The 15,622-nt window shown below is 43.2% G+C and overlaps 1 protein-coding gene across 1 annotated transcript in view; it reads left to right on the plus strand.

Moving 5' to 3' along the window:
* Window positions 1-1,790: 1,790 nt before the first annotated feature.
* Window positions 1,791-15,622, plus strand: part of MOSMO (modulator of smoothened) — a 50,182-nt gene continuing 36,350 nt past the window's right edge. The window contains exon 1 of the mRNA XM_087815825.1: window positions 1,791-1,904. Within this exon, the coding sequence (XP_087671951.1) occupies window positions 1,799-1,904 (106 nt within the window). The 5' untranslated portion in view covers window positions 1,791-1,798. The remainder of the gene's footprint in view (window positions 1,905-15,622) is intronic.

Consider the following 15,622-nt stretch of genomic DNA (forward strand, 5'->3'; position numbering starts at 1 on the left):
GAATCAGGAGAGTTTGAATAAATGCTTATAACACTCAGACAACTTTGAGGGAACTGTTCGCCATCCAAGTAGCAGGGGAACTAAAAAATCTTAGCCCAGAAGAGATAGCAACAGCGAGGGGAATCCAAGGCCTAAGCTTGTTGTATCCTCCTCAGATAAGTAAGGGCCAGCTTACACATAGAAAGGGGCCTGTGTTGAGCGAGGGGAATCCCAGGCCAAAAGTTCCTTGTCAGACACTCATAAGAAAGTGTCCGCGCAGCGTGTCAGAAAGGGGAGGTGTTGAGCGAGGAGGGGAGTTCCAAGACAACGTTTGTTGTTATAGATACTGCCCAGAAAAAGGGGGGCGGGCTAGCAGGTCAAAAGGGACATTTGTTGAGAGATAAATAGTCCTGACATCATTACGCACTCCAACCATCATCATAGAAGGAGCGAGAAATAACTCAAATGAAGTGGGAAGGAAAGTTCCCATTCCGCCAGCGGGACCCACTCCTTGCCAGGAACTACAGTTCCCTTTCGGCGGATAAAGGTTAACCACGGTCACCCCAGTCACAGCAACACTTCTCTCCCCCGGACTGCTTGGTCTGTTAGCTGATATCCCTGCTTTCACTCTTGCCCCTCCCCCCGACAGCCTACATTACCTACAGATTAAAAAAGAGCTCACTTTCCTGCTGAAAACCCAGGGCCTGCCGCTGCACCCGGAGTAAAACCCTAAAGCTTCACGGCGGCTCCTGCGGCGCTGCGTCCGCCCTCCGCCCGCCCCTCGGTCTTTCACGCATCACTCCGGGGTCCCAGACCCCGCCGCCCCTAGAGGCCCACGCGCCCCGGGCCCCCCGCCGCCCCTGGAGGCCCACGCGCCCCGGGCCCCCCGCCGCCCCTGGAGGCCCACGCGCCCCGGGCCCCCCGCCGCCCCTAGAGGCCCACGCGCCCCGGGCCCCCCGCCGCCCCTAGAGGCCCACGCGCCCCGGGCCCCCGGCGCCGCCGCGCTACCTTCTGCGCCCGCTTCTCCGCCGCCCGGGGCGGTCCCGCCCAGATCCTCAGCGGTAGGCGCTGCGGGCCCTCGCCGGTCGCAGTGTCCCCCTCGTCTGACCGACCCCAATTAAATTCATAGATCAACACCGGGAATAATCTGTAAAGACGAGGTTTTAACGAGTTTCTGTCCTTTTCCCAGAGGGTGTCCGCTCCAGGAGAGCGGCGACCTGGTCTCCCACGCGCGCCTGGCGCAGGGCAGGCGCGACGGTTCCGGACCACGGGGTCGGTCACCGCACCGAGAGGCGACGAGACGAGGTGGCAAGGGCTGCGGGGCCCTCCAGCTGGAACGCGGGCGCTCCCCCGCCCCCTTCCAGTCTCAGGCTGGGGACTGAGGGGCATCTTGTGACCAAAGGTCATGAACGACGGGAACCACATCACTATCACCGGCGAGAAGGCGCGGCCGCCGGAAGAAACCCGGAGCCGGGCAGGGCCTGCGCCGGCGGCCAAGGAGACATCCGGGAACAGTGGTGCGGCGACAGGCGCCAGCCGGGCGGCAGAGGCCGGTGGACGCGGCGGGATCCGCGTCGCGGCTTCGCTTCCGGGTGAGGGGAGGGCGCGCCGAGCACTTCCGGGGCGGGCGGCGGATCGGGCTGTGCGGGCCGCGCCGCGGCTGCAGGTCCCGGGCGCGCTGAGGGCGCGAGCGGCGCGGGGCCGAGGGCATCGAGGCGGCGGCGCGGGGACTCCGGGCCCCGGCGGCGACCCATGGGGCGCGAGGCGTGAGGCCGCGGCCTGCCCGGGGCTCGGGGGGTGGGGGGAGTGGGGCGGGGAGATGGATAAACTGACCATCATCTCAGGATGTCTCTTTCTCGCCGCCGATATCTTCGCCATCGCCAGCATAGCCAACCCCGACTGGATCAACACCGGGGAGTCCGCGGGTGAGCGGCGGGGGCCGGGGAAGGGTGATGAGGCGGGTCCCGGCTGAGGAAAAGTGGCCGAGGGGCGAGGAGACTGGGTTGGACTGGCGGGTTCCGGACCGGGAAGCTGCGTGAGGGCAGACAGCCCCCCGACCTGAGTGTCGCGGGGGAGCCAGCTTTGTCCTGGGTTAAAAAAAAAAAAGTCCAGGTGGGAAACGGGAAGAAAGGTATTTGGAGGAAACTGAGGCACCGGTGGAGGAATTCGGAAGCAGGCGGGGAGGCTGGGGCCGGAGCGAGGCTGCCTGAGGGCGGGGAGAGATGCAGAGGAGCCAGGGCCGACCTCGACCCGGAGGAAGCGGGGCGGGGAGCTGTGGCGGAAGAGGCCGGGTCCCTGGTGCCCGGGGTGGGGGGGGGGGCGCGGGGCAGGACCCCCTCCCCGCGCCCCCGCCCAGCCCCTGCGCGCTTGGCAGCGTTGGAGACGCCAGTGGCTTCCGATCTTCCCTTTGAAGTCTCTGTGGTTATACTTTGGCTTTATTTTGGGCCCGGGAGCTATGAGCCTACTAATAATAAACTTCGTTTTATGGAGCATCGTTCATTCCAGCGCATCACAAAACGCTTTAGAGATCTTAATAGTATTACAAAATTAAACAACACTTCAGAGTTGCAGGCAGCTCGGCCGCAGGAGCGGTGCCTGCCGTAACCGCGGAGCCCTCAGCAGCAGGGCAGGGGCAGCTGGCCGAACGGAGGTGGCATCCTTCTGAAGGGAGGGCATGGCAGGTGACTGCCCGCGCGGGTTTTCTAACTGCTTGTTGCAGGCGAAGGGAATATTGGGGGTTGGGAATGTCAAGCTCCCTCCGTGAACAATTTGTTATAAAAATGTATCACTATGCTGTCAAACTGCTTCTTAAGTATTACTTACGGTTCTGTATTTATCCTGCAATATTTTTAGCTCTTAAAAAGCTGGGACATTTGTTGCTTCCTCCTCCCACCCTTCTCTCGCTCATCTAGACCTAATAACATAAAATCATGCTGTCAGATTTACTGGTTGTTAAAATGACACTGAAAAACTCTGCTCCTCTTCTTGTCTCTACAGTTTTAGCAGAGCTCTAGATTGTAAAGCATAGTATATATTATCACGTGAGGTGATAGAGGTGTTAGCTAATGCTATGGCGGCAATCCTATTGCAGTAGATAAATGTATGAAATCAACATATCGTACACCTTAAACATATACATTGTTATATGTCAATTTTTTTAAAATTTTAAAGCATTTAAGATATCACAATGGTTTAGAATTTGGTGAAACTGTGGGCTTTATTTCTGAAAACGTTGGCAACATCAGCATTACCAGTTTGTACAGTTTTATGTGTGATACCTACTTCATGGCCTGTTCTTGTTTTTATCCTAATTATCTATGCAGTGACTCCTTTTGTGAGACTGTCTTTGGGGCTTTACGTACTTAAGGGCAAAGAGGTTTCACTGTTTTAGCAGAAAAGATGCTTGCAAAGAAGTTGTAGGTGGAATTGCAATGTATAAAATAGACTAATCCTTGGGAAGCTCTAGTTGAGAGAGGGAACTGTTATCTGTATGGGAGAAGAAAGAGATAAGTAACAGCATAACACTCCTGAGAAGATGGAAGAGGGCAGCATTCAAAGCGCTGGGGAAGGGTATCTGTCTCCTGTTATATTCAAAAGAAAGCAAGGATAGGGTGAGTACAGCTCCTTCAGATTAGTAGGCTAAGTCTTCTGCTGTGTTGCTGTGGAGATGGGAGGGACACAAGTCCAAGGTTTGGAGTAAAATGTTTGAAGTAAGTGAATAGTTGCAGAAGGAGCATGCCAGCCAGTGACATAGTAGGATTGTCTAGCATCGTGGAAGCCTCATAGAAGTCGGTGGTCATGAACATACAGTGTGATAACCAATCTGCCTGTTGACCTTCTCTAGGAGTGCTCAGCTACTTTGGTACCAGTGTGTGGTGAAGGCCAATAGAAGGTTCATTAGGGGCTGGTGTTTGCCAGCTGCGTGGAACAAAATGACAGTGGAGCAGAGGTGTTTAGGGTATTGGTCAGAATATCCTTATAATGATGGCTCATGGACTCTCAGCTGGGTAAAGAGTAAAAGTGAGTAAAGGAAAGAGCAATGGATTGGTCAATGAATAGCAGACAGCATATGGTCAATGGAAGAGTGGACCCAGTGGAATCAGACCTGCTTGGGCATGGTTGATACAGCAAAGAGGAAGGGCAGGGGATTGTGGACACATGGTCCAGAGTGTGACAGTGGGAATGTGTGGCCAAAGTGGGGTGAAGGAGGTGATGATTTTTTTTTCTAACAGTTTCCCTTGCTGTCTCCAGATACCCTTCAGTTAAATGTTCTGTAGCTGGAAAGAGGAATGAATAATAGATGATAGAAACAGTAGGACATTTTTCGAAGTCATAACTAACCCGTGTTTCTTACCTTAACTATGTCAGACAATAAGCCCACAGAACTTAAAATGACTGGGATATGTGCCTTTTTCACTCTTTTGCTCTTCCACTGTGATAAGATGTACCTGAATTTTACCTGGTGTTTGATTGAGTTTGTATGCTCCTTTTACCTGAGCAGACAAAGCTAGTCTTGAGTTAAAATAAATAAATAAATAAATCAGTGCAGATTTACACCTTCCAAATCAATGAAACATTTACAGGAAGTTCATATAAGACCTCAGAAGTGACAAGACTAACTTTATTCTAAGATCTGCACAAAAGTGACTTAACCTGGCAGCAAAAAGTTGTGTTGGTTCCCTTTGGTGCATTACATCCAATATAAAAGTTTTGATTGTGGTGTTTTTACTGTGATTTTTAAATGGTCAGAATGTATTTTGAAAGTAGAATTCCTGGAGCCAAAAGGTTCTGCAGAATGTAGTTGGAAAACCACTGCAGTGAACTACTAAGGCAAAGTTTCAGGATTCAAATCCAAACTTTATCACTTCTAGCTCTGTGGCTTTGGGCAAGTCACTTAGCCTCTCTCTTTACAGTTCTTCTTCTATAAAACAGATATAATAATAGTACCCATGTTATTGGGTTGTTGTGGTGACTAATTGAGTTTATCCATGTAAACACTTAAAACCGTGCCTGACACATGTAAGTGCTCAATAAAAGTTAGGTGGTGTTGCCCTGGCCACTGTGGCTCAGTTGGTTGGGCATAGTCCCATGCAACAAAAGGTTTCTGGTTGCATTCCCCATCAGGGCACATGCCCAGATTTTGGGCTTGATCCCCTGTAGGGGGCTTGCAGGAGGCAGCTAACAGATGTGTCTTTCTTACATCAGTGTTTCTTTCTCTCTCCTCCCTTCCCCTCTTGCTAAAAATCAATGAACTATTCTTTAAAAAAAAAATTATGTATTGTATTGCTGTTACCGTTTATAATAACAGGTGTCAGAATCCCCGTTTTGAAATTAAAGCTCAGAATTTGTTAATTGTTCTTGGAAATAAGAAAACATGAAGAATAGCATGGTCAGACTTAGCACAGGTCACATAAATTGTCTTCTCTCTTGGCTTTGGACTTCATTCCCACACTGTTCCTCCTCTTTCAGTCTCTCTTCTTATTCTAGCCTCTCTACTCTTTAGGTTCTACTTAAACTGTCACAAAAGGGAATGAAATATTAAAAAAACAGAAAGCTGAAGAACTTTCTAAAATCCCAACTAATAAACTGTATCACCATAAGATTATGGACCGTGCACCATGCTTCTGCTGGCAGAGTTTTTAGTTTATCAGAAAGTACATTCCTTTTATTTTCATCTGTGTGTGGTAACATTTCCTGAGCTCATTCTAATAGCTTGTAGATTATGCACAAACTTTTGAAGATACAATTGAAACAGAAATAGGTATTATGTACATATCTGGGGAAAGGAAGTACATAGTGGGGGCACTTTAGTAAGGACTCATCACAGGTTCTATTAATGTAATAATAGGTAAATATAATGACAATTACATAATTCTGCTATGCTGAGGTCAGATTTCTTCTGGTTGCTGGAACTCAACATCAGTGGCAACGTATAGCATTTTATATAGTGCTTTAAAGTTTTTGAAGCAATTTTACATCGATGGTTTGATTTCTTAGGCTTATTTTTGGCCACTGTAAACTAGTCATTTCCACATTTTTCCCACATATCAATGGTTTGCACATGAGGTTTGAGTTTCAGTGTTGCAAAAACTCAGTTTAAAACAACTCTTTAGCCCTGGCCAGCATAGCTCAGTTTGTTGGAGCATTGCTCGTCCTATACACCGAAAATTCTAGGGTTTGATTCCTGGTCAGGGTATATACCTAGGTTGCAGGTTCAGTCCCCAGTCAGGGCATACATGGAAGGCAGCCAATCCACATTTCTCTCTCACATTGATGTTTCTCTCTCTGTCTAGAGAATCAATAAACATATCCTCTGTTGAGGATATTTTTAAAAAATCTTAAAAAACAACTCTTCATTGAAGTGTTGCCTGCATCTTATTTATGCATATCTTTATTTACTTAAATGAGGTTAAATTTTAATTAACTTGGCTGAAATTTTTGCCAGATTACAGAATTGGGAAAGGAGACTTGGGTTTCTGTCTTAATGTGATGTCCTTTGCTTTGTATAAGTCCATTAACCTCACTGCCACTGGCTTCTCATCCCTAAAGAAACTTTTTGTGAAAAAGAAATTTTTTTAGTTTTATTGAATTAATTTTAACAAGATCAACAATTAAGCTTCTTCTGATAATTATAGATGATCTAGAGATGCCTTTATTCTGAGGCATCATCCCCTTGCAGCAAGGATTTTAGTGACCACTTAGGGCTATACCGTCCTAAATCATCCTAGGCAGATTTCCTTAGTGTTCTTTATGAAGATTTCCAAATGTTTCCCCAAAGTCTCTTCCAGCACGTGAAGGAACGTCTCCCTTCTGTCTAATAAAAAATTTTCTCTAGAATTGGTTCTTATATCCACATTGTCATCTGTCATAGTGTATTTATTTCTGAAAATATTTTCATTCTTGTTCTTTTTAAAATTGCTTAGACTGAATGTTAGAGTATGTAAGGGTCTCAATAACTGATACCCTCTTCCCTGCTTGTATTCTGAACTAATCGAGGTGGGGGGATGAATAAAATCATTAGGAGCCAAGATGTTATTTTATTACTTGTAAGAGGATATTGGGGAATGTGGCTTATGTCTGTGGACAAGCAACTTCTTGTGGGACCTCAAAAGTGAGCAGATTTAAGGATCAAATCCCAGGCAGGACTGGGGGACCTGCCTTATTAGATTTTCCAGCATAAAAAAACTGAGATGAGTGCTCCGCGTGGGCAACTTGCTCCCAAGGGCAAAAAGTTGGATCACATATGTCCAGGTGTTGTTTTTTAATCCTAAACTGCCAGTCACATGAAGTCACTCTTGAACACAGCACCCCCTCCCCCCATTAGAAAAAGGGAGAAAGCTTTACCTGTTTGAAACCAGGAGATGGCTGACACCCCCCAGTGAGGATTAAGAAAAAGCGAGTTCGAGATCTGCAGGTAGATCCTGGCCCACAAATTGAGGGTCCTTGTTCAAAACATTAAAATTAGAAGCTACCTGCCCTGCTGGTGTGGCTCGGTTGGCTGTGTGTCGTCCCATGCACCAAGAGGTCACCAGTTCAATACCTGGTCAGGGCACATGCTGGAGTTGTGGGCTCAGTCCCCAGTAGGGGTGTGCAGGAGGCAGCCAATCAGTTATTCTCTCTCATCAATATTTCTTTTCCTCCCTCCCTCTCCCTTCCTCTCTCTATAAAAAAAATCAGTAAAAACATGTTTTAAAAAAACTACAAGCTGCCCAAGCAAACCTATTTATTAAATGCTAGAAAATTATTAAATAATAAGCCTTTTCCTCTGAACTGTGACGACTTCTATGATCACAAAAGTGCTTTAGCGTGAAGGAAGTCTGTAACATCAGTTGTTAAGCCAGCCCATCTAGAGCACTGTTTGTTGTTAATCACTTTGGACATGACTTGTAGAAAAGGACAGGATTTGGTTATCTACAAAATCTTGATATTGTGTTCCCCTTTATATTGAAAAGCATTAACAGAATTTCTTCAGTGGCCTTTTGAGGTTTTTTAGTAAATTTAAAAACAGCTTTATTGAAATGTAATTCACATAATCATAAAATACATAAAAGGGGGCAATTCAGTGGCTTTCATTATATTCATAGAGTTGTGTCATCATCACCACACTGAATTTTAGAACATTTCAGTACCCCAGAAAGAAACCCTATGTCCTTTAGCCATCCCTCCAACCTCCTAGTCAACCAACAGGCTACTTTCTGCCTCTATGAATTTGCATATTCTGGACATTTCATATAAATGGAATTATGCAATATGTGGTCCTTTGTGACTGGCTTCATTTACTTAGCATAATGTTTTCAATATTCATCCCTATTATAGCAAATATCAGTACTTCATTTCTTTTTATTGCCAAATAATGTGGCTACACCACATTTTATTCATTTATCAATTGATGGGCACTTGAGTCAAGAATTTTTTTTTACTTTCAAGAATAACACTTCTCCATAATGATAAAGTGGTACAAAGATTTTTATTTTTTATTTGTTTTTTTTAAGTGACAGTATTATTTATTTCATTATATCAAATAATAAGAACTTTGACAAAAAGTTCAAACACCAGTCTTCTTGCAGTGCTTACAAGGCATACTTAAGGATTGAAGGTAAGTTATGATACTGTGAATATCCCAGTGTAGACCAGATTTTCCAATACAAGATTAGATTTCCTGAACAACGCATTTTTTTCCTTTGTAACCTTAGTTCCAGAAGCCGTCACTTTTTACCATTATCAACAGAGATGTAGTCATTTCAGGATGAAGGGTATAAGCGAGTAGGTCTAAAAGATTTGGAGAAGGGAAATCTGGGACCAAGAGTATGGACAGAAGCCATAAATAAATGGAAATCATTAAAAGCAAGGAAATGCAGAAAAATAAATTATAGAGTTATGATTGCTGTTGCATTCATTAGCCTGACTAGGCTTGAGTTCTTTGTCACTTGGCATCCAGAGTCCCTTTCAAAGCTGTCATAGTAATAATAAAGTACATCAGTCTGCCACTGTTGAGCTTAGTGTGACCTAAAACAGTGTTGTTGTTTAACTCCTGATAAATACCAGATTTGTATTGGAGTTGCAATGCAGTGAAATGGTCCTGTGGGATTTGGAGTCAGACATATCTAGATTTGATTTCTAGGATTCCCTTTTTATGAGCTTTATGATTTGGGGCATGTAATTTGATTTTCAGCTATAAAATGAGGATGATATATTTCTCTCAAAGGGTGGCTGTGAGGAATAAAAATGGCATATAAGGAATTTAGCACATGGTTTGTTTGTTTTTAAGTCATCCTCTAGATTCTGCTAAGACTTTTTTTTTTTTTTTTAATATGTCTATTGATTTTAGAGAGAAGGGAGAGGGAGAGATAGAAACATCAATGATGAGAGAGTCATTGATCGGCTGCCTCCTGCACGTTCCCTCCTGGGGATCAAGCCCACAACCCCAGGCATGTGCCCTGACCCGGAATCGAACCTCGATCTCCTGGACAATGCTCAACCGCTGAGCCACACTTGCCAAGGAGCACATGGTCTAATATATAGTAAATGTTTAAATCTTATTCATAATTATTTATTATCTAAAAGATCAAAACATCTGAATTTTTAAATATTTCCCTTTTGTATTGTTATATTTATTTACATATGTCTTGCCTTGCTCTAAAAAGAGATTTAAGGCAATATGGTGTGTGTGTATTTGAATACTTCAGAAACCCAGCAGGGTCCAGTCTGGGAAGAGACTGAAAAGTCAGTTGTGCTGGTAATGTAAAATTTAAGTACCAAATCCTAGGACTGCATCGGGTTTACATGTTTCTGGAACAGATTGAAGAGGTTTCCTAAGTGAAAGGCAGCCTAGCATACTGGAAAGGGCACCCAGATTTTGGGGTAAAACCAACATGTAGTCAAACCCCAGTTCCACTATTTACTAGCCATGTAATTAATCTTGTACTAGTTATAGTTGAGGGCTTTTTTATTAATAAAAATTACATCAGACTTAATACCTCTTTCAGTACTTGCTTTTTCTGTTGTTGTTAATCCTCACCCAAGGATATTTTTTTCCATTAACTTTTAGAGAGTGGGGGGAGAGAGAAACATCAGTGTGCGAGACGCATCGATTGGTTGCCTCCCACATGTACCCCGACCGGGCCAGGAATCCAACCTGCAACTCAGGTGCATGCCCTTCACCGGGAATCAAACTCGAGACTTTCTGGTATGTGTGTGGGTCAACCCTAACCACTGAGTGGCACCGGCCAGGGCCTTCTTTCAGTACTTTCAATTGTTATGTAGGTTCAGACCCCAACTTTCTGTTCTCCAATAGGTTAAAGAGTAAAATAACCACAGTGAATAGTGTAAATCATTTAATTTAGAAATCATTATTTTTTTCTTTATATTTTTATTGATTTCAGGGAGAGGAAGTGGGGGGAGAGGGAGAGGAAAGGGAGAGAGTAATTGATTGGCTGCCTCCTGCACACCCCTGACTAGGGATCAAGCTGGAAACCCAGGCATGTGCCTTGACCAGGAATCGAACTGCGATCTCCTGGATCCTAGGTCGATGCTCAACCGCTGAGCCATGCCCGGCCAGACTAGAAATTAATTTTAAAGGAATACACTTAGGAGCAATTGTCTGTAAAACTTTACAGTTGGAGTATCAAGAGTCAATTAGTCTCACCTCAAAGACTGAGAATAAGTTTGAAATACATAAGATGGTTGTTTCTTTGTAGAAACCTGGGAAATAGTACAACTAAATTTAGTTTTGTTTATGGAATAAAATTTCTTCTAGGTGTCATTAGCAGTTAACTGTTAGTTGCTAGTTGGGCAGAGAATTCTAGGAAGTACTTGGGGAAGAAATGTATAGTGCCAGAACTTGAAAATAAATCATTGACAACTTAAAAGATATATCATGTTTACATAAACCATCATAAACATGTAAAGCTGTAAATATGAAATTTATATGTATATATTGTCACTGCTGAAGCAGCACAATCTAATCTCCTGAATTATTTACAGGATACAAAACAAGGTCACTGTCTCAATAATTATCCACTCAAGTTGCATGATTAAGCTCTTATTTATAATTCAACAATAACGACTTCATAAACAGTAATACTTCATTATGTGTCTAAACTTCCCCTAAAGGAATATACAATAAGGCCCACTGCTTACATAAGCAATGAAATGGGATATGGAAAAACAATAACAAAAAAACAAATACAACTGCACTTTTTTGTGTGTCTCTATACTAACATTGCTATAAATAAAAGGTCACATTTGTCATTTTGACACTTGCTATTGTGTATATTGAGCAAAAAGGCAGCTGTTGACTTCTAATGTAGATCTGTTCAACTAATGACCATATACTGCTATCGTTAAAGATTAAACAGGAGTAAAGAAAAATGCAGTTGATTGGGTCAGATAAGAAAATGGGAGGGCAAAATGTCACTAGTCTCTCCATTTGTGGTGTAGTCACAGTAAGTTATTCACCTGGAGCACTGTTGAGTCTACTTCCAACTATAATACTGTAAGTTCTTTTTAAAAAACAAAAAAAGGCTTTGTTTACCCTGGCTGGGTGGTTTAGTCAGAGAATCGTCCTGTACACCAAAAGGTTGCTGGTTTGATCCCGGGCCCAGGCACGTAAAGGCGGAGGCAACCAATCAATGTTTCTCTCTCTCTCATTCTCTCTCTCTCAAATCAACATCATCCAGTGAGGATTAAAAAAAAAAGGTTTTCAGATTAGTTCTGCTCATCAGACCATTAACTTCAAAGTCGGAGATCTCTAAGGCCATTTCATTTATCACCACTTCGTTTATGAAGTACTATTCATTTTGATAAAATAATTCTTTTCTATGAATACTCCTTAAATCTTCCCATAGGAATGTCCTATGCCCTATGGAATAATGTCTGGGACATTATTCCAGACAGTCTCACAACAAATGCTTATTGAAGCATGTGTGGTCTTTAAAGAACTATGAAATGTTATGAGAGATTGCACTTTAGCAAATGAAAAAGCATTTTATCCCTGAGAAACCTGTACTGTGTGAAGGTAAAATTATATACATATGAAATAAGTGTAAAATGTGCAGTGAAGCTTTCTGCTCAGGTGGTTGAGGAGGAGATGGAATTTGAGCTTAACAGTTGTACTTAATAGTGAGTTTTAAATAATTAGGAAGACTTGTGCTTGAAGGTGGAATGGCATGAGTAAAAGTAGATAGAAGGCAGGGAACTTTCCATTCCAGTTCATATGTATTCATTGCTGCTAAATTTATCTTTCCAAAAGATAAATATAGTAATAATAGCAAATACTTATATAGCATTTGCTTTTATGATACTTTCCTAGGCACTTTCCATATATTAACTAATTTAATCTCACAGCATCCCTATAGTAGATAAGTGCTGTTACTAGCCCCACAGAGATACACAGAAGTTAAGTAACTTGCCCAAGTTCACTCAGCTGGTAAGTAGAAGAGCCGACATTTGAACCTGGGAAGTCTAGCTTCAGAGTCCTGGCTCTTCACCACTGTGTGTGCTTGTACCAGAAACTACTCTTTGTCTTCCACAGAGCAGGAGGTACTCAAGGATCTTCACAGTATGGCTCTAGCTTATCTTTCCAACTTTAGCTCCTACTTTTTTCCCTACATGGATCTACATTCTAGCCCCTCTGTATTACTTTTTACTCTTTTAAGATTTTTTTGTTGATTTTTAGAAAGAGAGGAAGGAGAGGGAGAGACACATACATTAATGTAAGAGCAGAACAATCATTGATAGGCTGCCTCCTGCAGGCCCCCTGCCATTGATCGAGCCTGCAATCCAGGCTTGTGCCCTGACTGGAATCGAATCAGGGACCTTTTGGCGTATGGGATGAAGCCTAACCACCTGAGCCACACTGGCCAGGCCTGTAATACTTTTACTGTTACTCTGTACTACTATGTTTCCTAAATACAGTCTTTATTCTCATCTCTAAATCTATTTATGTGCTTATTCTCAGCCTGAAATGACCTCTTATTCTCCCAGGTCCTTGTCTTACCAGTGTCCTACTCATCTTTCAAGCATATTTCAGCTGCCATATTTGTAAAAACCTTTCTTGATCTGCTACCTAAAGTAATTTTTCCCCTTGGTAACACCTTGCACGTTTTTCTTGGTAACATATCTGAATGATAGTTATTTATGTGTTACTTGCCCTGTTTTCTACCATAGATTTTTAAGTTCCTTAAGGAAAGGGGATATGGGAGAAGAAGAAAAAAGAACAGGGGATATCATTTATTAATCTGTGTACCTTAGGTAGCACTCAGGAAAGAGGAAGTGTTTTGGTTGACACTAAGATTTTTTTTTTAATATATCTTTATTGATTTCAGAGAGTGGAAGGGAGAGAGAGAGATAGACACATCAATTGTGAGAGAGTCATTGATCAGCTGCCTCCTGCAGGCCCCCCCACTGGGGATCGAGCCCGCAACCCCAGCATGTGCCCTGACTGGGAATCTAACTGTGATCTCCTGGATCCTAGGTCGATGCTCAACTGCTGAGCCACGCCCGGCCAGGCAACACTAAAATTTTAAATCTGGAGTAGGGAGTAGAATTGGGATGTGGGGGAGAGAGATGATTTGTGGGTCAGTGATGAGTTTGGTTTAGACATGTTGTGCTTGAAGTGAGAATAGAATATCCAAGCAGACGAGGACTCGAATTCAGGAGGGAGGAACATTTGATGCTCACAGTCCCCTTACCTCGTTTTCACGAGTATGAAACTTAGATTGTTACATATACCAAATTATTGTTCAGTAGCTGTGTATCCACAGAACTCAGTGTGTTTTTTTAATATCTTTATTGATTTCAGGGAGAGGAATGGAGAGGGAGAGAGAGCGATAGAAACATCAATGATGAGAGAGTCGTCATTGATCAGCTGGGGACTGAGCCCACAATCCGGGCATGTGCCCCAACTGGGAATTGAACCGCAGTCTCCTGGATCCTAGGTCGATGTTCAACCCCTGAGCCATGCCTGGCTGGGCCAGAACTCAGTCTTAATTTTTTTGACATGTTACTGGTTTTCATTTTGGAAAGCAAGGTCCAGATACCATCTAGTCATTCCCAACTTTGAAAAAATATAAGATGAAAGTATGTGGGTTGATTGGTTGATTCTCTGGGTCAGCACAGGAGTTACATTCTTAGGCTAGCCCATAAGACCATGTTGTAGCTGAAATACTTCAGCAGTAGCAACAACAAAATACACCGCTGTACAGTTCATTACTAAATAGCATTTTAAAAACATAAAAAGGAATAAGAAAGGGTTGCTTATTTCTCTGATCCTTTCATTTTACTTTAAAGCTATGTGGTATACGTGCTTCACTGAGGTTCTTACATTTGTCAACAGTATTTTGTGTGATTTTTTACTTATATTTTGCCTTATCAGATTAGGAAAGGAGAGAATTTACAGAAAATTATGTTTAATGGGAGATTTCCTGAAGTGAAATAACCTGAGATAGAGTTAACTTAGTAGAGGAAGGTGTATGAGTGCATGAATGTGCATGTGATATGTGTGGTGTGTGATTGTGGGAAGTGAACATGGGTGAGATGAGGAACTTGTAATGGATAAATGGTCACTCCCAGGGTGATTCAGAAGAGGTTGGGTCCAGTGCTCCTCATTCAGGCCCACAGTAGAGGCCATTGTCCTGGCTGATATGATCATTACTGTTGAAGTCTCTTGGTGGATGGATAGAGAAAGGAGAAAACAGTATTTTGCATGCTAGTTAGGGTATGCAGTGGTGCAAAATCAGTGTTGTTGTTTAAACAATACAGAAGTTTATTTCTCCCTTATAAAACTCTTGGAATTAGTATTCTAGGACTGATATGGTGTTTCCAGAGTTTCAGAGCCAGGGTTCCTCTGTCTAGCATCCTTGGACAGTTGGCCCCATCTGCGCAGTACAAAATGACTCATTACCATCATGTGGGCGTTCCAGTTAGTGGGAAGGGAGGGGACAAAGGGAGAGCTCATCCCTCCTTTTTAGAGCCTCAAGCTAGACTGCACACATCACTTCACTCATATTCCGTTGGCTAGAACTTAGTGACAAGGTCTTAACACTCTGCAATTGCTGTTTTAGTACATGAAAAGAGAGAAGAATATGGGGACCATATCCAGTCTCGACTAGAACTTACGATGGAGCAGTCCATTTAACTTGAAGCTTGGCTTCTAATTCAGGCTTTGCTGTCAATGTTTGTGCTTAAAAAAGGACCTAAATGCTCATTCTTTATTTTTCTCAACTGAAAAATAGTTATATGTTCTTCCTTCATCCTCATGAATCCCATCTCTTGATTTATTATTATTTTTACTTTTTTATTTGATTTTACAGGAAGAGGGAGGAAGGGAGGCAGAGAGAGAGAGAAACGTCTCTGTTCCACCCATTCATGCATCACTGGTTGATTCTTGTATGTGCCCTGACCAGGGATCAAACCCACAACCTTGGCATACTGGGGGTACGCTCTGACCAACTGAGCTCTCCGGCCAGGACTCCCATCTTTTTATTTAAAGTAAAGTGGGTATATGTTGACTTCTTAGAAAATTATTTTATTAAGAAAGTTATAGTGAAAAGAGTATGGGGGTTGAAGTCAAATCAGTTCAAATTCCGGCTCTGCCATTTACCAACTGTGGGACTTCTAACATGTAACTTGAGACATGTCCTCA

Source organism: Miniopterus natalensis, chromosome 3 (assembly GCF_054644295.1).
Source record: "Miniopterus natalensis isolate mMinNat1 chromosome 3, mMinNat1.hap1, whole genome shotgun sequence".
NCBI classification, from domain to species: Eukaryota; Metazoa; Chordata; class Mammalia; order Chiroptera; family Miniopteridae; genus Miniopterus; species Miniopterus natalensis.